This window comes from Dipodomys ordii, unplaced genomic scaffold (assembly GCF_000151885.1).
Source record: "Dipodomys ordii isolate 6190 unplaced genomic scaffold, Dord_2.0 Scaffold28, whole genome shotgun sequence".
In the NCBI taxonomy this organism is placed as follows: Eukaryota; Metazoa; Chordata; class Mammalia; order Rodentia; family Heteromyidae; genus Dipodomys; species Dipodomys ordii.
In genome coordinates this window covers 11811564-11837692 of record NW_012267244.1, presented here as the reverse complement: position 1 = coordinate 11837692, position 26129 = coordinate 11811564, and the positions used below count along the sequence as shown (strand labels likewise).

At 42.6% G+C, this 26129-nt stretch overlaps 2 protein-coding genes across 2 annotated transcripts in view; one reads left to right on the top strand and one right to left on the bottom strand.

Annotated features, from left to right (window-relative positions):
• The window catches only part of Pde8b (phosphodiesterase 8B), a 185881-nt gene extending 167821 nt beyond the window's left edge, over window positions 1-18060 (top strand). The window contains exons 12-20 of the mRNA XM_013015938.1: window positions 1075-1239; window positions 3460-3505; window positions 4234-4369; window positions 5225-5423; window positions 9949-10166; window positions 11401-11521; window positions 13054-13221; window positions 15651-15780; window positions 16315-18060. Coding sequence (XP_012871392.1) covers window positions 1075-1239; window positions 3460-3505; window positions 4234-4369; window positions 5225-5423; window positions 9949-10166; window positions 11401-11521; window positions 13054-13221; window positions 15651-15780; window positions 16315-16424 — 1293 coding nt within the window. The 3' untranslated portion in view covers window positions 16425-18060. The remainder of the gene's footprint in view (window positions 1-1074; window positions 1240-3459; window positions 3506-4233; window positions 4370-5224; window positions 5424-9948; window positions 10167-11400; window positions 11522-13053; window positions 13222-15650; window positions 15781-16314) is intronic.
• Window positions 18061-21749: 3689 nt separating this feature from the next.
• The window catches only part of Wdr41 (WD repeat domain 41), an 81273-nt gene continuing 76893 nt past the window's right edge, over window positions 21750-26129 (bottom strand). Inside the window, exons 13-14 of the mRNA XM_013015821.1 lie at window positions 25952-26085; window positions 21750-22000 (exon numbers count right to left, since the gene is read on the bottom strand). Of these exons, the coding sequence (XP_012871275.1) occupies window positions 21848-22000; window positions 25952-26085 (287 nt within the window). The 3' untranslated portion in view covers window positions 21750-21847. The remainder of the gene's footprint in view (window positions 22001-25951; window positions 26086-26129) is intronic.

The window sequence follows — 26129 nt, the reverse complement described above, 5'->3', positions numbered from 1 at the left end:
GAGACCAATGAGAGTAGGGGCTAGATATAGTTTGTATGAGAGACTGGTCAGGGAAGGTAACGCTGTAGAGGAAATAATGTTTGCATGAAAACTTGAAGCCCAAGAAGCATGCTGGTCAGAAGAGGACTGTGGGGGAGCAGGAACAGCACCAAGATGCTTTCCATGTGACCTGGAAGGAAGCCAGAGAGGCTGGAGTGTGGCCGGCAGAAGGGAGATATGGTAGGGCTCATGTCATAGTGATCAGTTGGGTAATAGTAAGGGATTGGTGTCTTAGTTTACATGCAGCAGAAACCATTGAAGATTTTAAAGTTAGGGGTGACATGATCTGACAACTGTGTCACAGAAAAATAAATGCCCAGCTGTTGTGCACATGGTGTGAGTCCAAGAAAACAAGCCAATCAAAACTTTTCTGTAATTCCAGGCCCCTGCACAAAAGTGGTGGTGACTGAGCTTGCATTAATGCAGTGGCAGTGCAAGAGAGATGGATGGACCTGGAGATATTTAGGGAGAGACTCAGCTGGGCTCTTTGAGAGAGTGGGAGAGGAGTGAGGGAAAGCAGTGTGTCAGGCAGGCAGGTGGTGGATAGAAAGTTCTAGAAAAGCTTTCATCTTTGGTTCTGTTATTGTTGCTGCAGTTGCTGTTCAGTATCCTGCTTTGTAGGAAGGAGAACCAGACTGTATGTTTAGCTTTGGACTCTCTGGTCAGTAGGTCAGGTTAGCCTGAAGGTGAGTTTGGGAGTCTGGAATGGATTATATGCATCCAGAGTCAGGGAAACAAAAATGTTATTTCTGGAAGGAGCATAGAATAAGAGACAGACTCAGAACTATCTCTGAGAAATTCCAACCTGTGGAAAGGAGCTGGAGGAGAAAGAAGGTCACCAAAGGAGCCTGGGAGACATGGGCAGGAGGACACGGGACAGCACAGGCTGCCGAGTGCCGCTGGGAGACCGTGGCAGTGCCCTTTGAGCAACGAAGTGTGTGATCACTCACTTTCTTTTGGGCTCCCAGCATATCCATGACTTCAGCAGATTGGCATCCCAGTCTTTCAATTTTACTCTTTTTTTTACTTCCAAAGGTTATAAATATAATCAATGCAGCCCAAGAAAACAGCCCAGTCACAGTGGCAGAAGCCTTAGACAGGGTTCTAGAAATTTTACGGACCACAGAACTGTACTCCCCGCAGCTGGGTACCAAAGATGAAGATCCACACACCAGTGACCTCGTGGGAGGCCTGATGACGGTGAGTGATGAGATAAACCCAGAAATGTCCAGTGGAGTCCCTCTCGAAGGCAAACGTTGTGATTTAGAAATGCCTGTCGAATAGATAAACATCAGTATAGCCAGAGGCAGCTCCATCAATTTCTGTAATGTATGTGTGATGGTACTCGAGTGACTCTTGCATTTATCTTTCTGTGAAACTGACTGACCCCACAGTGGGAGACCGACCTACTGCAAGTGATTGGGGCTGTGTATGCAAGGTGGGGTTGTACAGGGCCTCCTTTGCTACTTCTTCCCCTCGACCTTGTTGAACTCGTAGATTGAGGATGACAGCTGTCTGTAGCCCCCAGGCTCTACACAGGTGGCCCTCTGAATCTATAGGTTCTGCGTCTGTGGATTCACCAATCAGATCAAAAATACAAAACAAAGAAGAAAAAGAAATCTCTGCACCAATACTGAATATTACAGAATTTTTGTCATTAGTTCCTGAACAATGCAGCTATTAACATAGCGGGGTTTTCTTTGCATTGTATTAGACATAAAATGCAAGGATGATCTAAAATATGCGGAAGGATTTGCATTGGTTATATGCACATTCCATGACATTTATATACAAGTGACTTGAGCATCTTAGTATCCAAGGTTGAGCCTGGATTATACAGGATGCCAAGCAATGTTCTTAGTCGGCAGCACTGTCCAATCCTTCCTACATATAAAAGTTTAAGTCAGAGTTCTACCTAAAACTGGAGCCATTCTGGCTCAGAGGGGGAAAGTGGATGAGGGCCACCCCTTGCCAACTGTGAGACCCACCACATGTATGGAGAGCTGATGTCTGAGAACTCGCCCTTTTCTAGTTTTTTGCTGTACTCTATTTGGTTTTAAGCATCATCCACAAGCCAAGTGATGACAAAGAAGAAAAGTGAAATGACTCATAAAAGTCAAATTATTCATTTGGGTTTCTTATCAAAGGTTAAAACGATTTTTTAAGAAGAAAAATAAAGTCCAGAGTCACCCAAGAGTTAGTTCTACTTGGAAGGTTTCTGTCTAGTTCTGTTTCCTAAAGCTGAGTGTTAACTGGTTTTCCAGTCGCTTCTGATCCTTTCTGTTCCTCGGTTGCCGTATTCCCAATGCAGCATAGGTTCAGCTCTTGAGACCACTGGCGAAAAGCTAGCACAAGGGGGGCTTTATAGTGCTGTGGCTCAGGAACACTGGCTCCAAGGAAAGCTCCGCTGCCCTGCCCACCATGCCACCATGCCATTGGATTCCTGTCCAAATAATGCTGTGAGGGCCCGGTGTGAGGCTCCACTTCATTTTTATGTGACAATAGGAAGTGGAGGGAGAAGGGCAAAATAAAAACAGGGGATTGCTATTTCTACCTTAGAAGCAGGAGAATTGGCTGTGGTTACTTACCCTTTTTTTTTTTTTTTGTAAGATTAGCTCTTGGCTTAAAGATCCAAAACATGACTTCTTTCCCGGGCTTTATTAATACTTCTTTAAACCTTAGCCCACATTTTCCGAGGACATCATGCATTTTTAAATATCTTTTAAGCAAAGATTTGAATAATGGAACACTCAAGGATAGAAGATGGAGGCAAGGAAACAGGTTCAAAAGCGTCTGGGGCTGAGTTCACGTGTAAGAGCCTGAAATTAGCAGAATACTGGAATTCTATCTACCCTTACTCTGCCTCCTCAGACTTCACATCCAGAATTTTTTTTTCCTTTAGAAAGCTAGTAGCAATGCTCATGTATAAAACAGAAAATGTGGTTGAAAAGAATTCGGTGTAGATATTAGCTTACAGTTAGCCCAGTTTTTAAAAGACAATTTTACCAAGTTATCCCCATACGTGGCATGTGGCTTTGATGCTTCCCAAGGTCAACCTGAGGGAACCCCTTTGAGGGATTGCATCCGAATTTTGTACATCCAAAGCAAGATTGCTTCTGCAATTTCACTTTGGTGGCTTTAAAATGCTAGAAGAGACTGTTGCCGGGAGAATAGAGCCGACTTGCCGCTCAGGTATGAGCCTGCACGTGGCCATATCCACTGTGGACCAGGTTCCCCTCCTCCTGCAACTAGCAGCCATTACGGGAGAGTATCATCTGTCTCATAGCTATTGCTCTGAGTTAACTTGGAGTTGTAGGTTGAAGGGGTTGTTTGGGATTTGAACTCTGGCTAATGAAAGAAACAAGAGAAGGAATGACTATATGTAAAGTATGCTTCTAACAATATCTGTCTTTGTTCCAGGATGGCTTGAGAAGGTTGTCAGGAAATGAGTATGTGTTTACAAAGAGTAAGTTTTCATCTGTCACCTGTTTCTGATTGTCTCCAGTCTGGGCCACACCCAGATTATGACTGTGGCTCGGGAAAGGCTTTGGTGCTTTCATTGAGTTTAGCATCTCTGTGATTGACATTTGAAACTGCAGCTCCTGATTAAAATTGCTTCTCTGAGCACAATTAGTATAACTCTGTAGGATTGAGTGTGATGGTTGGTACACAGCAGTAATCCCAGCTACTTGGGAAGCGTATGTAGGAGGATCAAGGTTTGAGGCCAGCCCTCAAACACATTATGTGAAAAATAAAGCAGCGTGGTAGATCACTTGATTAGCAAGTATGAGGCCTGGAGTTCAAACTTGAGTGTTGCAAAAAGAAAGGGAAAGAATATGGTCTTAAGGTTTTATAAGAGTAGAACCTCAGCGCGACCATCCTTCTACCTGTGGAAGTTCAAGACTTCCTAGTGGGGCAGAAGTGGGGAGGCCATGTCTGTAATCCCAGCTACTCTGGATGCAGAGACAGCATTTCAGTCACAGTCTAGCCCAGGCAAAAGCTAGAGACCCTATCTGAAAACTAAAAGCACAAGGACTGGGCTATGACTCAAGTGGTGGAGCCCTAGGCCCCGAGTTCAGCCCACAGTACGGCACACAGGTGCAAACATTTTTTTCTAGTAACAATGCTTAGGGACATTCAGTTTCAGAACTCACCGGCCTCCCTCACCCTCTCCCACCTTTTCTATTTGCTCAGATGTGCATCAGAGTCACAGTCACCTTGCGATGCCAGTAACCATCAATGACGTTCCACCTTCTATTGCCCAGTTACTTGATAATGAGGAAAGCTGGGATTTCAACATCTTTGAACTGGAAGCAGTTACACATAAAAGGTATGAGACATCTCTGATCACAGTCAGACCTGAGGCCTTCACAGTAGGAAACTTGGAGGGAGTTTGTTGTTGTTGTTATTATTGTTGTTGTTTTTTCTTTTGCCAGTCCTGGGCCTTGAACTCAGGGCCTGGGTACTGTCCCTGAGCCTCTCTGTGCTCAAAGCTAGTACTCTACCACTTGAGCCACAGTGCCACTTTCAGCTTTTTCTGCTTATGTGGTACTCAGGAATCCAACCTAGGGCTTCATGCATACTAGGCAAGCACTCGACCGCTAAGCCACATTCCCAGCCCACTTGGAGGGAGTTTTGTGTCCCAAGCTAGCTCCTTATGGAGAGGGCGTTGTCCTGGCTGATATGGGATCACTTTGCATGGCCTGTCATATCCTAGTTTGGATACTCCTTTGTGCTAGTAAGCAAAGAGTTTCAAGTTTTCTTATCTCAAAATTTGTTGAAGCTTTACCTACAAAATAAATTCAAAGCAGGGATAGGTGGTACATATCCATAGTTCCAGCTACTTGGGAAACTGAGGCAGGATGATTGTGTAAGCCAAGCAGTTTAGAGCCATCATGGGCAACATAGTGAGACCTCATCTCCAAAAAGAAAGAAGGAGGTGGAGGAAGCTTTGAAAGTAGCAGCAATATTTCCTTGAATTTGTCCTGTCAGCTGGGGACCCATGAGACAAGTTGAAGGATCTCTTGTATATTCGAAGCCATTTCTGCTGAGGAGTTAGCCTGTGGGTATGAATGACACCTGTAAATATGAAACATGACTCTAAATGGTGTGACTTCACTTTTGCCCAGAGAAGTTCTCTGGGAAGTAAATTCAGTAAACCAGGATTCATTTTCCTATTTTGCAGGCCATTAGTTTACCTGGGTTTAAAGGTCTTCTCCCGGTTTGGAGTATGCGAATTTCTAAACTGTACTGAAACTACTCTTCGGGCCTGGCTACAAGTGATTGAAGCCAACTACCATTCCTCCAATGCCTACCATAACTCCACGCATGCCGCAGACGTCCTGCACGCCACCGCCTTCTTCCTTGGGAAGGAAAGAGTGAAGGTAGAGTTCCCGGATCATGATCTAACAGCCATCTGGCTTGAAGATCCAAGAGATAATGTAATAAATGCATTTGGTGGAGAGCTACTTTCACAACCAACTTTCACAAGCATTTTTGTTTCTTTGTTGTTTCTTTAACCAAATTGGTTACTTTGGTATTATAAAGACCTAGACCTTTCTTTTAATCCCCCTCCTCAAATGCATACATACTAATTTATGCAACTCCAGAGACTCCTGTATATGAGCCCATGATGCGATAGTTCAGGAGCTTGGTGAAACTGGGCTGCAGGGCAGAATTGTTATAGCACAAAGAGACTAGGTCTTGCGTGTAAATATGGCCTTCGGTAGAGTGCAATCCTGATCATAGTAAGCCAGCCAGCCGCTACTGACTTATGTGCATTTGTGTGTGTAGGTGTGAGGTGTGTGTGCGTGTGTCTAACTTTTGCCTAAGTGGGAAAGTGTCCCATAGCTTTTAGTCTTATCTTAGTGCCATGTTGTCATCATGCATAGCAGGGCTGATTTGAAGGGTAGCCACATACTCTTGTATTATTGAGCTGGCACAAGGTCCCATGGCCCTTCCTCAGTTATAGTTAAGCTGTAATTCCTTTGCTAAAATTACAACTGAAGCTTAAATTTTAGGGCTGCAATGTGACTTAGTGGTAGGATGCCTGTCTAGCTCATGCAAGGCCCTGGGTTTGATCCCTAGCACCACAAAGATAAAATGTAGATATTCTTGGTACTGTCTGGATACTGAAATTTCTATTAACCTATGAACACAAGGTTTCATTTTCTTGGCAGAAGTCTGATGAGGGATAAGATCTTGGGATCTTAAGATGAGGAGACATTGGAACAGGTCAAAGGAGTAGAAATGATCCCAAAAGTGAGGTGGAAGAATTCCTTCTCATTATTGCCAGGGTCATCCAGTTATTTCAGCAAGAAAGCAAAGCATTGGGTGCAGGCGTGATGCTTTTGAAGGTGCTCTGAGGTCTTATTTTTTGTTTTCTAATTTGAAGAAATTAACAGCTTTAGCCTGGGTCTGTGACACCTCTCTGAGATACAGCGCCTCTGCATCCCTGCCAAGAGCTCTGCTTGTCTATTCCACTGGGTGAAATTACCCAGAGGAGGTCTCACCACCAGCTGAGAACACCACCAGGTGATTGGCGCCAAGACCAGAGGGATGCCTGCCCCTCCGCCACCCTCCCTGAATTACAGCCTCTCTAGGAAAACTCACATGAAATGTGCAATAAATTAGGGACCGCTTAGTCATGCCATTTTCTCTCTGCCTATCCCTTCTCTAAAATAAGCATGTCCCTGAACTTGAGTTCAGCTCAAGCATTTGGGGTCTAACTGAATTTCTCAAACAACAGCCCTCGAAAGGTGTCTAAGTAAGACTAGATAGAATGTTTGCTTTTGTATTCTGGCACCTGTTAGAGATTCTGAAAGTATACAGCTGGGGCTGTTAGGAACTCCTGAGTTGAGAGGGTCAGAGGTTCACCAGCCCAAATTCAGATTAGTCTACTCAGAGGTACTTCTGAGTCTTCTTCCCACAGACCTGCCACCGCAGACTAATAGGGCCAAGAGATTGTATTCCAATCTCTTCTGTGCATCACCTGCCCCTCTAAATCCTCCAGGATAAGGTTTGCATGTGCTCGCACATATGTGCATGTAGGAAGGGACCTGAGGACCTCACACATCATAAGCACATGCTGTACCACTAAGCTGCTCCCAAGCGCCACGAATACAAAACAGCCTCAACCCAACATAGAGACAGTGGGCCAGAGCAGACAGGCCCTTCAGGTTCTATAGACCTCATGCTCTTCCCGCCAGTCTTAGCAGATGCATGGTATTCACAGTGAGCAGCAAGACCAGGACAGCCAGAACTGCTTTTTAGTGATTTAGGCCTGAGTGAAATAAGAAAGTGAAAGGCTGACCCACCCCACAGCCAGTCTTCCTCAGCATGACCCAAACTTACTGCAGGTTAAAGTAATTAAAAAGAAAAAAATGCAGAGATGTCCAAGCTGAAGGTTTGTGGGGGTTTCTTCCACAGACCATCTCGCACTATGCACACACACACACACACACACACACACACACACATACACACACACACACACACATACATGCATAAAGGGCTTTGCATTTCTTTTCTCCATGCTCTGGGCTTACTAAGTCTTCTTTCCCCATCTCCCAGCCACTTCCTACCAGCCAGAGCCGGACTAGTGCTCACTGAATTGCAGGAATTGGCCCATTATTGGTACCTTTGGAAAAGTGCCATTGTCACTGAGATGTTGGGTTGAATCAGGTCTCATTTAGTACCATTTGTACGCTCTACCCATTCTCTTGAATCTTCCATTGAATAGTTTAATAGTTTGAGTAGTTCAAAAATAATTTGGCTTGAGACTTGTAGGAGAGCCAGACCTATTTCAGAGCGTGAGCTGGAAGCCTAGGCCACGGGCTTCCGGGTCCTCACCCACTGCGGGATAACCGAAGGTGGGGCCCAACTCGCCATAGCTCTGGGCCCTGCGCTCCAGGCAGCGGTGTGCCGCAGTTACCTGGCCTCTCCAACAGCAGTGAAGAGGGCTAATCATGCTCTTTTGCCCTGGCCACTCACTATGGTTCTCCATCTTGACAAGAGCTGAAAAGAATAATATTTTGCTGTTTCTCATGAAGCTTAGTCTTGTTGACAGAGGCCAAGCCAGGATTGTTCAGCAGTTCTACAAGGTGAAGGTTCAAAATAGAAAAGGCTCCATCTGAGGGGCCATAGAGTTTCCAGGCAAAAACCTACTGTAACCCTAATCCAACACAAGCAGCTGCAGCCCAGAGCGGGGCCAGTGTGTGAGGACAGGTCTGAGCTTCAGGGTCAGCCTTTCTCACCCCAAAGCAGTTTTTCCTTCAAGCCTGTGCAGAAGAGGAAGTATGGGAACACCGTAAGCCCTGCCCCACCCTCTAGTCTCATTCACTTCCCCCTTGGTCATTGCTCTGAAGCCACACATTACTCCCTAGGATTCCTGGATAAAGCTCTTGTGCTTATCTTCTCTCAGGAGCTTCACCTGGGCTTTTCTTTCTGCCTGGGCTTCTCTTCCTTGCCACCTGGTACCTGACTACTGTCAGCTTATCCTTTATATTTCAGCATAAAAATCACTTAGAGAAATTACCCTTGTCCACACTCTAGCAGTCGTTTCCACTTTAGCAGTCATTAGCCACACATTAAAACAGTAAAATGAGCCAGGCGTCAGCGGATCATGCCTATAATCCTAGCTACTCAGGAGGCTGAGATCTGAGGATAGGGGTTCAAAGCCAGCCGGGGCAGGAAACTCCGTGAGACTCTTATCTCCAATAAGCCACTTAGAAAACCGGAAGTGGCACTGTGGCTCAAGTGGTAGAGTACTCACCTTGAGCTGAAGAGCTCAGGGATAGCACCTAGGCCCAGAGTTCAAGCCCCATGACCAATAAAAAAAAACACAAAAAAAACATTAAAACGAAATAAAATTAGCTGGGTGCTGATGGTTCACACCTGTAATCCTAGCTACTCAGGAAGCTGAGAAATGAGGATTGCAGTTTGAAGCCAGCCTGGGCAGGAAAATCTGTGACACTCTTATCTCCAATTAACCATGAAAAAGTTGGAAGGGGAGCTGTGGGTCCAGTGGTAGAGTGCTAACCTTGAACAAAAGAAAGCTCAGGAATAGCGCCCATGCCCAGAGTTTAAGCCCCAGAACTCACACACACACACACACACACACACACACAAACACACACACATAAACAAACAAAAAACATCTAGTTCCTCCATTGTACTGGTCACATTCTTGAGTCCAGTAGCTACAGGTGAATCTGAATTAACTGTTGTAGGTAACACAACCATGAAATACTTCTATCACCATAATTATTGATGGTAAGACCCCAAACTAGACCAGTCCAGTGCTTCTACTCTCAAAGAACATGTACATTACTGCTCAGCCAGCTCACTATATCACTTCTATCTGTACATTTAAAAATTTTTTGTTTCTCCCTCCAGATTATAAGCTCCATTAATACAGAATCTGTCAGCATGAATCATTCCTGTAGCTCAAACCCTGTGAATAACTGGTACCCATAGCATCTAATAAACAAATTCATAGTACACTATGTGACAGAAGCTCTTTTTCTCCTAAAGCTGTAGGCTAAGAAAACATGTATCTCCAGATGTTCTCCTTTGAGTTCTTTATTTGCATAATGAAAGCTTTACAGTTTTCCTTTCTGCCTTTGCAGGCTGCTAGCTCAGCCCCCTTATCTTGTTTCTAGGTAAAATAATTCTTTTTTACAGCTGAGTTCTAATCATCCTACTGGGTGAATGAACTCTGGAGAGGACTAGGCAACCGCTATAATTCCATTTCTCCTCAGAAAATACACAGCACAGAAAGGTGATAGATACTGTTTGTCCAAGGACACTGTTCACCTCTGAAAATTGCATCGTTCTCCCCTACCCTCCCACATTTCTCCTTCAGAGACATACTGGACATACTGCCTAAACTTGCCTCCTTTATCCCAGGGAAGCCTCGACCAGCTGGATGAGGTAGCAGCCCTGATTGCTGCCACAGTCCATGACGTAGATCACCCAGGAAGGACCAACTCCTTCCTGTGCAATGCCGGCAGTGAGCTTGCTGTGCTCTACAATGACACTGCAGTCTTGGAGAGTCACCACACAGCCTTGGCCTTCCAGCTCACAGTCAAGGACACCAAGTGCAACATTTTCAAGAATATTGACAGGTTTGTTGGGCTTGGCTCCTGTGCTCATAGGGAAATTCCATTTCTCCTGGCTTCTCTGAATACTCCGGGGGAAATCCAAGTGTCAGGGTAGTTGTACCACTGCATTAGATGATAAAATAATGACCTTGCCCTAGCAAACTTAATTTTATTGTTCAGACTGCCTTCGTGGTTTTAAATCTCATTTCATCTTTGATAAGTTCATGAAAATGTTTTAAATACTGCAAAACACTGCATAAATATTGACTGTATGATTAAGAAACCTAGCAGATATTTTTACCCTCCCAGGAGATGAGTCTGTCCTTTGGGTGGCTCAAAGGAAACCTCCACTCCTGTCTTTCCAGCCCAGTTTCAGTTACTTAACACATTTCATCATGAGGAGGTTCCAGCAACGGTGATAGAGCCAAAGGCAAGGCAGGGTTCACTCTCACTGGGCCCTCTCTTCTGCTGAGACCTGGCCGGGTATGACCAGACATGGAGTTACTGCCAGCAACTCTGTGATCAGACTGCAGGTATCTTGTTAACAGCACCAGCCAGCTGCTAGGCAGAGGCCTGGAAGGGACCCAGGACAGATTGTTTGAACCTATTGTTTGGTGTCTAGACATCTAGAAAAACATGCAGACCTGATATGGCAGATTCAGCTTAAGCTTCATCAAGGATTGGTTTTAAACTTGTGCCGAAATAATTCTTCCCAATAGCCAATTTTACTCAACATTTCATTCTTGCTCTTGAAGTTAGAAAATGGCAGGAATTGGCCAGGAATTGTGGGTGGTTGTTCCATCCACCTCAAGGTCTAACAGTCGCAAGCTAGAAAATTACAAACAAGAAAAACTTCCTCTGCAGCTGTGAGACATCGTGAGTTCTCAGCAGCAGGACTCTGACTATATGGAATGTACTAGATGGTTCGTCAGGCTGCCATCCCAGCCTGTCCTTCATCTTGTGTCCTTCTCCATCTCCAGGTTCCTAAGGATCAGGGCAAGGGAATTGCCTTGTAAAGTGAGTGTTCACCATGTGACAAATACTTTAGCACTCCTAATTCAGTGTCAGATGTCACTAGGATGATGGAATCGCATCTCCAATACTGCTTTATTGAGAGAATAAGCAGGTGGACTTTGCACTCATTTAACTCTGCCCCAGCTCATCCTGGGTTGAGTAAGAAGCATGACGAAATGGCAGTAAAACAGTTCTAATTCTGGACATGATGTGAACAAAGTCCTTTGTGTTCTGGTTATTTTAGGAACCATTATCGAACACTGCGCCAGGCTATTATTGACATGGTTTTGGCAACGGAGATGACAAAACACTTTGAACATGTGAACAAGTTTGTGAACAGCATCAACAAGCCAATGGCAGCTGAGGTAAGCACCCCATGTAATAAGATACATCAAGTGTATTTCCATGAGCATCCACACTGGAAGCAAATTCCCCTCTTAGTGCAAGGAAGCTGGCAAAGGGCTGCAAGTCCTGGTGACTTGTTTTTGGTAGGAGAATAGATTGGCAGAGGCCACAGAAACTTGAGCTCCTTGAAGAAAAGGCCCTGAGATAAAGTGAAGAGTGACGGGAGGAGTTGGGCCCAGGAAATCCAATGGAAAGAGCACAAAATGATTTAGGAAATCAAACGCCTTTTTAATTCTGGAGCTCATCTCTCTTGGAGGTTTTTTTTTGAGGTGGTGGTTGTTGTTGCTCATGGGGCTTGAACTCAGAGCCTAGGCATTATCCCTGAGCTTTGTGCTCAAGGCTAGTACTCTATTACTTTGAGCCACCATGCCAGTTCTGAAGTTCCTATCTTTATGGTTAATGACCTATCTAGGTGAAGAAACAGTGTCTACTTCACCTCTGCTGAGCCTCATCTCTCATACCATCTACAGATACCACCATACAACTCAAGGCCCTATTCTCCAACAAGGGACTAGAGGTAGCAGCTATCTGGGATTTAGAGAGTGGGAAACCTATACACAATGAAACAATTTGGAATTGAGATATTCTATTCAAGCTATTTTATTCAACTCTGTTGATACTATGTTTGCCACAATATCTGTAGCAAACTTTTATCTTTCAATGCTCAACAACCAAGACAAACAACCTTCAGAATATGTGTTGCTTATCAGTGATCTAGTTAAATAAGACCACTCTCAAAAACTGCTTAAATGTCAAGCCATCTTCAGCTTGGCAGAGCTTTGGAGAGCTAATTGTTTTTATGCAAATCCAATCAATGGTGCCTTTGCAAATGGGGAATCGTTTTCTAGGCTTGGTGTAGTTAGTTCGGATTGCACATAGATCACCTACTTATAGACCTGCCCACAGGCCTCCGGACCACAGAGGTATGTGCACATCACAGGAATGACTCAGTGTATGACCACATGCCAATGTCATTGAACAGATGTTCTCTTTCCTTGTCCCCAAGCTTACCTGGCTCACATTCCCCTCCAGTTAGCTAGTCCAGGAAACACATGCCCTTAAGAAACAGCAGGTGGGGGTGGGCCAGAAGGTCCCCGGAGAGTGACTGGTGAGTGGGAGCACAAAAGTATAATGAGAAAATGCCACATGTATGTGCAATATCCTCACTTTTAAAGCCTCTATGTATCTAAAAGTTCTGCTTTCACACAAAGCAAAGGAAAGCCTTCCTTAGAGGTGACCTGCAGCACTGCCTGCAGTTGTTCTGTCTGAGGAAAAAGGGTAGAAGGGGGTAGATTGGTGGCAACAGACACCTTTTCCTTCCAAACTATATATTGTATTGAGGGTTTGTTTTTTTTTAATGTATCAACATATTATATACACCAAGGGAAAGAAACCGCCTTGCTTCCTGAGTGCTGGCCACACCTAAATGTACCTGGTGAGGAAATCTGTGGGCTGCACACCACCAATCCTGATCTGATCATCTGTCTTCCAGATTGAGGGCAGTGACTGCGAATGCAATCCTACTGGGAAGAACTTCCCTGAAAACCAAATCTTGATCAAGCGCATGATGATTAAGTGTGCAGATGTGGCTAACCCATGCCGACCCTTGGACCTGTGCATTGAATGGGCTGGGAGGATCTCCGAGGAGTATTTTGCACAGGTGTGTTGCCTCTAGGGAGGTCTCACTTTCCTTCTAGTAAGGCACCAGGTCATAGAAATGAGTGGGTGCTCCAGATGGGTAGCTTCTCACCACCAAGCAAGCGGCTCACGCTGCCTGGAGCAGACTCCTGCTTCCCTCAAGGAACCAGCCGATATGCTGGTCACCGACCAAGGTCTTCTAGGGGAAGACTGAGCCTTTAGAAGTAAATTGTCAGATCTGGGAAGGTGGCTCAGCGATAGAGTGCTTGCCTCGCATGCATGAGGCCCAGGGTTCTATTCCTCAGCACCACATAAACAGAAAAAGCCAGAAGTGGCGCTGTGGCTCAAGTGGTAGAGCGCTAGCCTTGAGCTGAAGAGCTGAGGGGCACTGACCAGGCCTAGAGTTCAAGATCCATGACTGACCAAAAAAAAAAAAGTAGTAAATTGTCATATTGAAATTGCTGAAAGCTGAACTTCCACAGGAACTAGGAAGTACCCCCATTCATTAGGTCACAAGTTAGTGTTTCCCTGGTGCATTATGGGGAAATAAGACATGAATAAGCCACATCCCTGCCCAGAAGTAACTCACAATCCAGGTGGGGATGGAAGATGTGGACAGATAGGTCCATGTTGGTTTAAAAAAAGGTATGTATAAACAAGTGTATATGTTAAATACTACAGGAATTAACAGATTTGTCTTTCTAGACAAGAGGAGGGGTTAATGGAAAGTTTTAGCAATGTTTCTGGGGAAAAAAGGCATTTTGAAGCAACATTCCTAAGGACAGAGACTAGAATTTTTAGCAATATGCATTTTATTTTAACAGTGGCAGTGAAAAGAGGCATGAAAGGTGACATGCCAGATGCCTTCTGAAATATAGCACTACTACCAGAAAAAAGGCTCTAAGGGCTGGTTTTGTGTGTGTGTGTGTGTGTGTGTGTGTAAATCAGAAGACAGCAGATAGCATCAAGTGATTCATAAGATGGAGAGGGGTGTTGGGACTGGAATATAGTACTAAGGATAAAGAATAGCTGGTGGAGGCCAGCAGGACTGGCCAGCAGAGAACTCAAGAGAGTTAACTGAGACTTTCAACGCTAGGGAGGAGTCCCTAAATTGAGGAAAAATAGGACAAGCAGTTCTGAGTTTCACAGCAGAGGAGAGAAAACCAAGAAAACCTTAAACACTAGTGGATATTTTAAGGCTACTCAATCAACTGAGCAAGCCGAACCCAAAGCTTGTAGGAGGCCATTAGTGGGCTTCCCAGGACCCACATGGAGAGAACTTGAGTACTGCATCTAGTTACTCCCAGTGTGTGGTGGGGAATGGGGGAGAGCCGGTCTTAAGTTCTCATAAGCTTCCAAGTTAGGCATCCTTTTCCCTGAGAGGGGTGACCTAAAATTCAAAAGGTTACAAATGAAGCCTCTTCTCAGCTCAACACACCACCAGGAAAAGGGGATCTTAGTAGTCAGCTTGGTCTTGTACACATGAACCTACATGCTCATGTACTTAGCAATTGCTACCTACCTTGAGAGCTGCAAGGCTAATACTCACATCCAAACAAATGTATGTCACTCTTTCAAGTAAAAAAGAAGCAAGTTCAGTTCACAACTCAATTGATCAGCTGCTAAATCCGGAGACAACAGTCAGATTCTGGCATACAACACAGGGCTTTCTGGGTATTTCCCATTTTGTCACACAGATTGTCAAAAGACATATTCTCTAAGGTGAGGATTTAATCGAAGTTAATCTCATGAGTTCCTATACATGTGGCTCAGATGGCACAGGGCCAGCCATGAGTGAAAAAGCAGAGTGGGAGTGCAACGTCCTGTGGTTAAGCCCCATGTATGCAACGCGTGCGTGCGCGTGCACACACACACACACACACACACATTGATTATTCTGATTGTTTCAGATAGGTCATTCTTAAATGAAACTCTGTAATAACTGCAAGCATGTGGTCGTGCCTAGAAGAGTGACTGTTCCCTTCAAATTGCTTCGTACCAGTACTTGATCCATGCTGGGGTGCTGACCAGGACCAGCATTGTTTCTGCAACCTTGGTGCATTGACAATTAGCAGACTTGTACTTCTGGATTACATTGTGAAAATGATTTTGAGCATTCAGTAATATAACAAATCACAGAAATGTATGTAAGCACCCAAAGATCAGTGCATCAGGAAGGACTGTGGAATAGCCTAGAAAGAAAACCAGGCTGGAAAGTTGGCTAGACATTGGGTTCCATCCCCAGCACCAACAAATAAAGGAAACCTAAGAATTGGAAGACCAGAACATAGTCAATACAGCCCATCCAACGTGTGTTATTTAAGTTCCTGGGCCCTGCTAAGTCTTCCTTCATAAATAAAACTGGACAATGACCCGCATTCATGGGAGCTGTGACTGTGAAAGCTTCTTGCATGTCCCACAGCCCCGGGCGGTGGTATTTTTTTCTTACAGACTGACGAAGAAAAGCGACAGGGGCTACCTGTGGTCATGCCGGTGTTCGATCGCAATACTTGCAGCATCCCCAAGTCCCAGATCTCCTTCATCGACTACTTCATAACAGACATGTTCGATGCTTGGGATGGTAAGTCAGTTACTGCTTCATCACGCACAAAGAAATTTGTTGTATTTGATATTTAATAACAGACTGGGTGTAAAAAATGAAGTATTTTTAAGCTGGTAGTTCTTTGTGGCCATACAGGGGATGTATGTGTACTGTACGTTATACAGCCCTGATCCCCAGCATAGAACTTTCAATACAGATGCAATGTGTAGTAATTGGATAAACAAGTCTTCACTTCTTCAAAGGCCACATTTACAAGGTACACAGCAATTTACATCTGTCATTAGAGCTAGAGAAAACTCCAGATAAAGTCCAGTGCAGCACATCTGCTCCAACACAGCTTCTCTTGATAATGTCACTGACTAAACAACTTTTCAGCTAATCAAGGGCCTTACTTGTATTTCACACACTCTGGCCCTGCTTGTGCTTGTTTTTTACTTGCAGCATGAGACCAAGTCCTGGGTTATCTTTTTCTTCAATTTTGTTCCTGAACCTAAGCCCTTAGGATCCAGCTTAATTTAATGGGTTTCTCTTGATTCTTTTATGTCCTTACAGCCTTTGCACATCTGCCAGCCCTGATGCAGCACTTGGCTGATAACTACAAACACTGGAAGACATTAGATGATCTCAAGTGCAAAAGTCTGAGGCTTCCATCTGACCCCTAAAGCTGAGCAGGAGGAGACTGACCTCTTCAAAGGACACTGTGACTCAGTAGTGTAAACAAAAGGCTCTCCTTCATATAAAAATGACAGGTGCAGGTTAAGGAGCTAATGTTTAATATTTGACCCTAAGTCGTGCAAGTCTCCAAATTTCATTTTTTAAAAGTTACGTTCCATAAAGGAAAATGTATGTTCTTTTGAATGATCACTTAGTGCCAGAAGGAATATTCGGCAGCCTCCTATGCTGGGCTGTCATCCCGTGGACCCTCGTACAATCATGGAGCTGATTCACTGTAATTTAACAGAACACAAATAGGGAAGACCTGGTACCTGTGAGCCTGGCCTCTGGGATGGGGTCCAAGTAGCTTAGCCAGTGTTCTACTTATCTTTTCCATTAAATCACCAACACTGTATACTTGACCACTGTCCTCAACAGCATTAGTCTGAAGGATTCTTAAGAAGCATATCTGAACAGATATATCTAAGGGGGAAAAAAGCTACCTAAAATGAGCAGAACAACTAGGACCAAATTACTGATGGAGTGATTAGTTAAGTGGTTCTCTTGGTTGGTGGTGTGACTGTCAAGTTAGAATGAGCCTTGGCCTGGTGAGTGCTCCCTCTGGAAGGGTGACAGCAGCTTGGAAGCCCTCCCTCCTCTAGAAGTAGTTCACCCAAGAGAAAGCCATCTGGGATGCAGGAGGAGTGGCTTCTTGCTAGGAGGAAATCCACGAGCTTCCCTTATTTTGGGTTCACAGAGGTAGCCACAAGGCACTATCCTAAATATTATATAAAAGCCATTTAATCTGAATGCCCTTGGAAAAGCTTTTTTAAGGAAAAAAATTTATATACATTTGCTGTTAACATTTTTATTAAAACAACCTAAATTTTCTGGGTCTAGGCCCATGGCGTTTGCTGCGCCAGCACCACCTATATGTCTATATTTGGGACGGGATGGGGATGTTTCAAGGTTCAGATATTTTTAACTTATCTATATTTGAGATCATGTCATTTGCTTTAATGATGTAAAGTTATTGCAAGATGTGTAAATATATTAGAAAGTTGGCGTAAGGAGAGGCAGCAAATAATATTTTAAGCTATTAATTGTATGCTAAAAGCTTCTAAAGCACAAGTGCATATTTTTATACAGCTCTTTTCACAACTTCCTGTGATCTACATAAAGTCAAACTTAATGTTTCCCGTTCATCAGCCAGCCCTTCTTGGTGTTATGGATATTAGAAACTCAGTAAACCGAGTATGTTAGTTTTACTTTTTCTGTACTCCATGTTGCATCTTTAAGAGGTATATATACAGATGATTTTAATTGAATAAGTAGTTGCTTTTTCCAAAAGAAAAACGTATTTCAGAAATGAGACATGGGAAGAAAAAAACTGACATCACTACATAATGTGCCAATTTTTTTCTATGTTTTGTACCCAAAATGGAAACATATATGACAACTCCATGCAAAGAAATGTATTTAAATTATTTTTGTTAGATGATAAGAGAACTTGTTCGGGCAGGGCAGCAGCCCGCTTCGTATTGTGATGCTCTTATGTAAATGTGATTTCATGTTTTTGTGAAGTACTTGTGACTAAATTCCTACAGCCATTTTCCATTCCCAACAGCTGTTTTCATTTTACCTCTTTGGCCTAAACTTTTCATAATTTCAAATTTTGGATTTAGTGTCCTTTATTTCATGAATCACACACTTTGTTTTCAGAACACGTTAAAATCAGGATGTTAACTCCTGATAAGGAGCTTCAGAAACTTGCTGGAGGCAAGGACAATATTTTTCTGAGCACCTTGCTTTTAATTCCATTTGGTAAGTAACATTTATCAGGTTTCTGATTTTTTTATATTAAAAAAATTACAGCTTAGGTTATATCAAGTAAATCTCATGTTAACATCAAAGCTTAAATATGTAGATGTTCAATCGTTTAAGAGCGGGGTCTGCAGATACTAGCACAGCTCTACTGCCTATCAGTTGTAGTCTGCAGAGCAACTTTCTGAGTTGCCAACTGGCATAGTCTTCATATCATCAACTAGAAATACAGACTTTCAGGTGGTATGTAGAACTCAGTTTCTACATGATACAGACTATTACATTTGCCACTTAAACAAATTTATTTACTAACTACAACACCATTTCTTGAAGAGAGCCATATTAGGAAAATGCAAAGCCATCTAATTAGAAGTTTCATGATTATTACTACAAGCTGAAAAAAGAAAATTGGGTGCTACTTGAAAGATCCATACTTTCTCATTTTTGTCATTGTTTACAGTTAAGACTCTATCTTTCAGGGCAAAGAAGGACCTATCAGCAGTCAATCGACATGAGAAATGGAAAGGGTGAACTTTCAATTATGTTTTGTGAATGTAGCCAGAAAGTGAAGTGGAAGTATTTTTCTCCCTTCACATGACAAGGCATAATATATAGTGACAGTTGTGGTGTTGCCAATATCTTAAGTGCTGAAAGCTACCCCAAGAAAACAGGATAAAATATGTTACATATATTCATGTTTTCTTCTTCGAAACTGAAAGCTTAGCTTTTAGCAGAAGTCTTCATGTAAATACTGAGCAGCAACTAGGATTTGGTTACTATCAGAAGCAACTGGGATTTGGTTACTATCAGAATCTACTAACATACTCGATGTCTCTAACCTTACGTACTCATGAAAAAAAAATGCCATCAAATCCACTGACGAGGAAAGAGGCTGCTGGTAGAAAACTAGCTAACTATAATATAATGGCAGAGATTCACTAAGGTACTATTTGCTTCCAAAACTTGTGTGTGATTTCTACCACTCCATTTGAGAAGATTACAATCACAAAATATAATCCAAAACAGGTTAGTAAACAAAACTATTAAAAATCCATGAATTACTTATGTCTTGCGCAATTTAAGAAGATATCTTTAATAATTCATGACCTAACATAAAATGAAGGAAAGAATCCAGGTGCCAGTGGCTCATGCCTGTGATCCTAGCTATTCAGGAGGCTGGGATCTGAGGATCGTGGTTCAAAGCCAGTCCATGAGATTCTTAGCTCCAGCTATGTACCAGAAAACTGGAAGTGGTGCTGTGGCTGAAATAGTAGAGTGCTAGCCTTGAGCTGAAGAGCTGTAGGACAATACCCAGGCCCAGAGTTCAAGTTCCATGACTAACACCCCCAATCCCCCACCCCTAACTCCCTCACCTCCCCAACCCCCCCCACCCCAGTCAAAAAAAAATCAAAGAAAGGTAAAAGGGAAAGTCCATTTATAGAGGGTATTAGAAGGTTTAGGTGAGTCTAAAATAACCTAGCCAGATCAGAGTGCAGGTTGGCCAGGCTTAGAAGCAACACTCATTCCCCTTCAGGATGAAAGATTAAATAGCTGCTTGTGAGATAACTCAAACTTACCTCCATGTAATGGTTTGTGGCTAAAAGGTAGTACTGCTTTTTCATTTATACCTTCTCTTCTCTAATGGGGTAGCTTAAATTTTCATATATTTTCCCATTGAAAATTAAAACAGCACTAATGATTTGAACATTGCATTTCTTAAGTGGTACTTGTATGTCATCTAAGCCTTTCTCACTCCAGTCTTCAACTCCTTTTCTTTTTTTTGGGGGGGGGGTCCGGTCATGGGGCCTGAACTCTGGGCCTGGGCGCTGTCCCTCAGCTCTTCAGCTCAAGGATAGCGCTCTACCACTTGAGCCACAGCGCCACTTCCGGCTTTTTTCTTTTTTCTTATGTGGTGCTGAGGAATCGAACCCAGGGCCTCATACATGCAAGGCAAGCACTCTACCACTGAGCCACCTTCCCAGCCCCCTTCAACTCCTTTTCTAAAACTGATAATAATTGGACAATAAAATTAAGCTACTACATGTGAGGCCTTAGTTTCCTCATGTACAACATTTTATGTCCTTGGATAACCTTAACTCTGCCAGTCTTTGTAGGTAGTTGTGAAAGCTAAAACTAGTAAAATAAGAATTTTTAAAAGTTCTAAGCCGGGAATGGTGGCTCATGCCTGTAATCCTAGCTACTCATAAGGTTGAGATCTGAGGATTGAGCCAGTCTGGATGGGAAAGGCCATGAGATTCTTATCTCCAAAAAACCACTAAGAACACCTGAAGTGGTGCTGTGGCTCAAGTAGTAGAGCACTAGCCTTGAGATGAAGTGCTGAGGAACAGTGCCCGGGCCCAGAGTTCAAGCCCCATGACTGACAAAAAAAAAAAGGTTCTATTTAGGGGGTATTAGTATAGATGCATGTATAATGAACAAATAAATCTGCAGGAGTTTTTTGAGATCCATTACTTTGCCCTTTCTTTAACAGGATTCAGTAGTGTAAGAAACATTCTACCATTTGGGCTTGGAAGGTGGCTCAGTGGTAGAGCGCTTGCCTTGCATGCCTGAGGCCCTGGGTTTGATTCCTCAGCACCACATAAACAGAAAAAAAAAGCCAGAAGTGGCTCTGTGGCTCAAGTGGTAGAGCGCTAGCCTTGAGCTGAAGAGCTGAGGGACAGCGCCCAGGCCCAGAGTTCAAGCCCCATGACCGGATTACCCGCCCCCCCCAAAAAAAGAAAGAAATATCCTACCATTTAAATTCATCTAATTCGTACTGTAGAATATTTGTTTTTACTTTTTAACACCAAAAGTGAGTATTGTATCATAGGCTAGAGGGTTGATGAAGGTGATCCAATCTCAGTTCCTACACATGAAGTTACACAAGTGAAGCATTCCTCAAGCAGATGGAACAGGTACTTTGGCTTCAGTCCCTGACCTTGAAAACACTGTGCCTCTTTGCTGGTAGAGCACTGGTCCTTGGCATACATATAGGGCTGTTGGTCCAGTACTAGTCAGTCCCCTAGTTGCTGAGGTCAATTCATACTGGGAAAGAAATGGACCCTCAAAGATATCATGGATTGTTGCATATAAGGATTTGTAATAGCACCAAAATTTTTAATGATTTAAGCCAATCAGTTGGTATCAGCCCCCACAAAACCACTGTATTTAAAAAATATAGTTCATTTTGTGGCGATGATTCATTTGTTCTAACAGATCATAGTTACTAAAAGCTAGGGAAATTTGTAGGAGAAAGGCTATATTTACCACATGATGTGGTAAATTAAACAGGCTCTAAAGGAAATAAAAATAAATCCTATTAGAACACCACAACTTTACTGTTACCTCTGTTTCTACTACTTTGAAGAGCTCAGTTCAGGCAAAGTAGCTGAGAACAAAGCACTTATGACTTAAGACAACACAATATATGCCACAGGTGAATATGCCAAAACCTGACACGCTACTTCCGGTTACTTTAAAAGTGCAAAAGAACTCAAATACGCAGAATCTGGAAGACAGGAAAAAAAATCACAAATTTAAATAACACATTATTCCATAGTTTATATTTGCGATTGGAAGTTCAGATACCTGTGCTTTCTTCATTAAACTAAACAGCAAGGTATAAGTCACCATTCTCCTCTAACTTCTGAAATAATTTTAAACTGCGCAATCCAGATTCTTGCTCCCCATTTTTCCACAAAATAATGAGATGATCAGCAGAGCAAGTCACTAGTCCATGATCTTCAAAGTACAGAAACATCTGTAAAGAAAATTGAGACTTCTGATTACAGGAACTTCAAGAAGAGACCACTACTTATGTGCATGCTTAAAAAAGATAATTTGATAACTTACTTGAATTTAAATATGAAACCATTATTCTTCTCTCCCTCCTTACTTCCTCCCTTCATTTATTTTATGGAATTGAATCCAGGTCTTCACATAAGTCAGGCAAGTGCTCTGCCATTTGAGCCACACTTCGTACCTTTTTGTTTATATCTGGGTTTTGAGACAGGGTCTCCTTCTAATATTGCCCAAGCTGATCTCAAACTCCTGATCCTCCTGTCCTCTGCCTTCTGAGAGCTACGTTGTGTGCCTCACTGTGCTTGGTGAGAAAATTTTTTAAGTTAAAAAAATGGAATCATAGGTATGCAATGCAACAGCATTAAAATACATAATGTTGTGAGTCCATCATCATCATCTATACAGAAAACTTTTTTGGAATCCTCAATATAAACTCTGTAGTGACTAGTCTTAAGCAAAAAAGCTAAGGGACATAGCCTAGGCCTGAGTTCAAGTCCTAGAACAGGTATCAAAAAAAGCCAGCCGGGCGCCGGTGGCTCACACCTCTCTAGTCCTAGCTACTCAGGAGGCTGAGATCTGAGGATGGAAGTTCAAAGCCAGCCTGGGCAGGAAAGTCCATGAGACTCTTATCTCCAATAAACCACTAGAAAACCAGAAGTGGCACTGTGGCTCAAGTGGTAGAGCGTTCGCCTTAAGCTGAAGAGCTGAGGGATAGCACCCAAGCCCAGAGAGTTCAAGCCCCACAACCAACCAAAAAGATAAATAAAAAATAAAGCCAAGCTAAGCCAAAGCATAAGTTGTTAAGTTCAAGCACTGGTACCAGAAAGGAAAAAAAAATGAGGTCTTTGATGGAGGGAAATAGATGACCAGAAGAAACATGTTGAGAGTTCTCTCCTGAAGACAGCAGAATATGGCAAGGACTTACTGATGGTAACAGAGTGAAGGCAGGAGATGTTAAGAGCAAAATCTCAAAAGACTGGAAAGGTAGAATTCAGTACGTAGGTAGAGAGGTTGTGCCAGACAGCAGCAATGAAAATATAGTCTCAATGAGGACATTCAGTAGACAGCTTCTAAGGAACCTAGATTTTAAGAGGACCTAGATTTTATCAATGAAGCCACAGATACTTTTTTTTTAAGTTGCAAAGCTGTGCCAGCAGCTCACATGTGTAATCATAGCTATTCAGGAGACTGAGATCTACGAACCTGATTCAAAGCCAACCCATGCAGGTAAGTCCATGAGACTCTTATTTCCCACCAAATCCCCAAAGTGGAGCTGTGGCCTAAGTGTTATAGTGCTGGTCTTGAGCAGAAAAGCTCAGGGATAGCATCCAGGCTGCATTCAAGCTGTAAAGGTCTCCTCCACCATTTAAAAACTAATGATCTACCACTATTATAAAATAAAGTCCAAGGCTCTCAACTAGTGGAGAGCTTGCATTGAAATGCTGTACCACCAAGGAATTAATAAAAAGTAAAAATAAAAGTGCAAACTTTTCAGCCTTACTTTAAAGGACATTGATAATCTGAGGCCCAACTACCTCTCCAGCCTTTATGACTAGTGTCTCTTCTTGGACACCCAGTGTGCCTGTTTACCATTGTCTACTACCACATTCCATGCTAACCACCCCAAACTACATCACAGTCCCCAAGCCAAAACAAAGCTCAAAATAAGTACTTGGTAAAGGAAAGCAAAGGTGAAAAGACAATACCCCTAAGAGGGAGCTCGTGATGACAAGACTATATAATAATCCAATGTAAGTCTAACGTAACCTTCAGAGCTCATCTCCAATCTCACATCTTCCACAACATCTATAGATTCACTCAGAAATGTTTCTTTTTACTGCTGACCGTTATCTGCTACTCCTCTGGGTCTATCACAAGCAGCCCCAATAAACAGCTCATAAGGTCTGTCTCTGTCCTCTCTTAGGTCTATGAGGACAAGGATTGTGTTTTATATCTAGTGAGTCTTAAATATACTCATGATGTAGAGGAAAAGCTCAATAAGCCAGCATGATGCTGTGGATCTAAGCATGAATGTCCTTTCATATGAAAAGTAACCTCTTCCTCCTGGGTATGAACCACAGAAGGACAATTTTAAGATATTCATTACTTAGGGCAGCTTAATCTATTATCTTTTATTACCAGTTCTAAACAGCTCTTCAGCTCCATTGATCTTTTTTTTTCCATCATAAGCAATGATGTCTGTAGTAAATATGAAAGTCTTTGAGTTTCCACAAATTACAAAATTTATGTTTTCTTTGTGTGTGTGTGTGTGTTTTTAAATTTTTTTATTGTAAAAATGTACAGTAACATGAGTAAGGTAATGAGTAATTTCCTATCGAGCATTGTTACCTTCTCCTTTGGTTATCCTCTACCATCGCTTCCCTCCCCACATCCCCAGCTCCTCCCTCTTCTCCCCTCTAAGTTGTAAAAAAGTTCATCTTCAGCACAGTGTCTTGTACATCTCATTGTTACAATGGGTCAACCTTATTTCAGCATTTTGTTATTTCCCTTCCCTTCCCCCAAATTAGGAAAATGTATATCCTAGATGCAAGGCACGGACATCAAATACAATGAAAACGGGTTGTACTGTGGGGGAAGAACATACAAAAGAAACAAAAAAAATCACATAGTACATTTTAAATATAAAATAGCAAGAAAGAAAAAAAAACAGTTGTGTCCCTAACTTGGGGTTCATTTCACTTAACATCATCTTATATGGTCATATGTACATAGCTTTTGACCTTTTCTGCTTGTCCTAGACTTATACTAGTTATTGCAAATAAGATCTTCACTAGCCAAATAACAAACAAGGGTCTCATATCTAAAATATACTTAGAACTCAAAAAACTAAATCCCTCAACAACAAGGCCTCAAAGAAACAACCACCCGATCAACAAGTGGGCTAAAGACTTAAAGAGAAACTTCTCTTAAGAGGAAATAAGAATGGTCAATAGACAAATGAAGAAATGCTCAACTTCTCTACCCATAAAAGAAATGCAAATCAAAACAACACTGAGATTCCACCTTACACCAGTTAGAATGGCTATATCAAGAAATCTAATAACAACAGATGCTGGAGGGGATGTAGCCAAAAGGGAACCCCACTGCATTGTTGGTGGGGTATAAACTTGTTCATCACTTTGGAAAGCAGGATGGAGGTTCCTCAAAAGACTACACATAGAGCTCCGCTATGACTCAGCAATCCCACTTTTGGGCATTAACCCAACTGATCACAAACAAGGCTGTACTAAAGCTACCAGCACAACAATGTTTACTGAAGCATTATTTACCATAGCTAAGATATGGAACCAACCCAGATGCCCCTCAATAGATGAATGGATCAAGAAAATGTGGTATACATATACCATGGGATTCTACACCTCCATCAGAAAGAATGACGCTGCCCCATTTGTTAGGAAATGGAAAGACTTGGAAAAAATTATATTAAGTGAAAAATTTATGTTTTCTATCACTTCCAACTCATTCTCAGAAGTGCACAATGATAATATTTTTTAAACACAAGTTATTGTCCATCAAAGGGAAGTGAAAACAATGCTCTATTTAGGAAATGTGCCTGAACTTAGATCCATTAAGGTCTGAACTCTCCTTGTATAATCACAAGCCTTCTTGCTCCCTCCATTGTAACTGTTGCCACACATATACATCCAGCATCACTCACACTGTCCTTAGTGAAGGGTGAGAAAGCCCATTCTGAAGACTTCCTCAAATCCTATCTCTGTAAAGGAAGAGCCTAACTGCCTGTCCTCTAATCTATGGGATAGGATTATCCCATGTTCAGAGCCAACAAATACCTACATGTGAAAAAAGTTTATTTTAAACCAACTGAGTTCAAAGAGCAGCAGCATTCAGAAGCAGGACTGTATGTCCTACACACCTACAACAAGCATACCTCCACTGAGGATGAGTGTCCAATCAGATCTCCAATGAGCTCCAGCAAACAGGAAGTGGCACTCTCTTGTTGCTTTTTAACAGGCTGGCTGGCTTGTTTGTTCACTCTTCCAAATCCCCACATATTAAAAAAGCCTAGAAAGACAAAGTCATCCCAGTCATTTCCCAAACTACCAAAT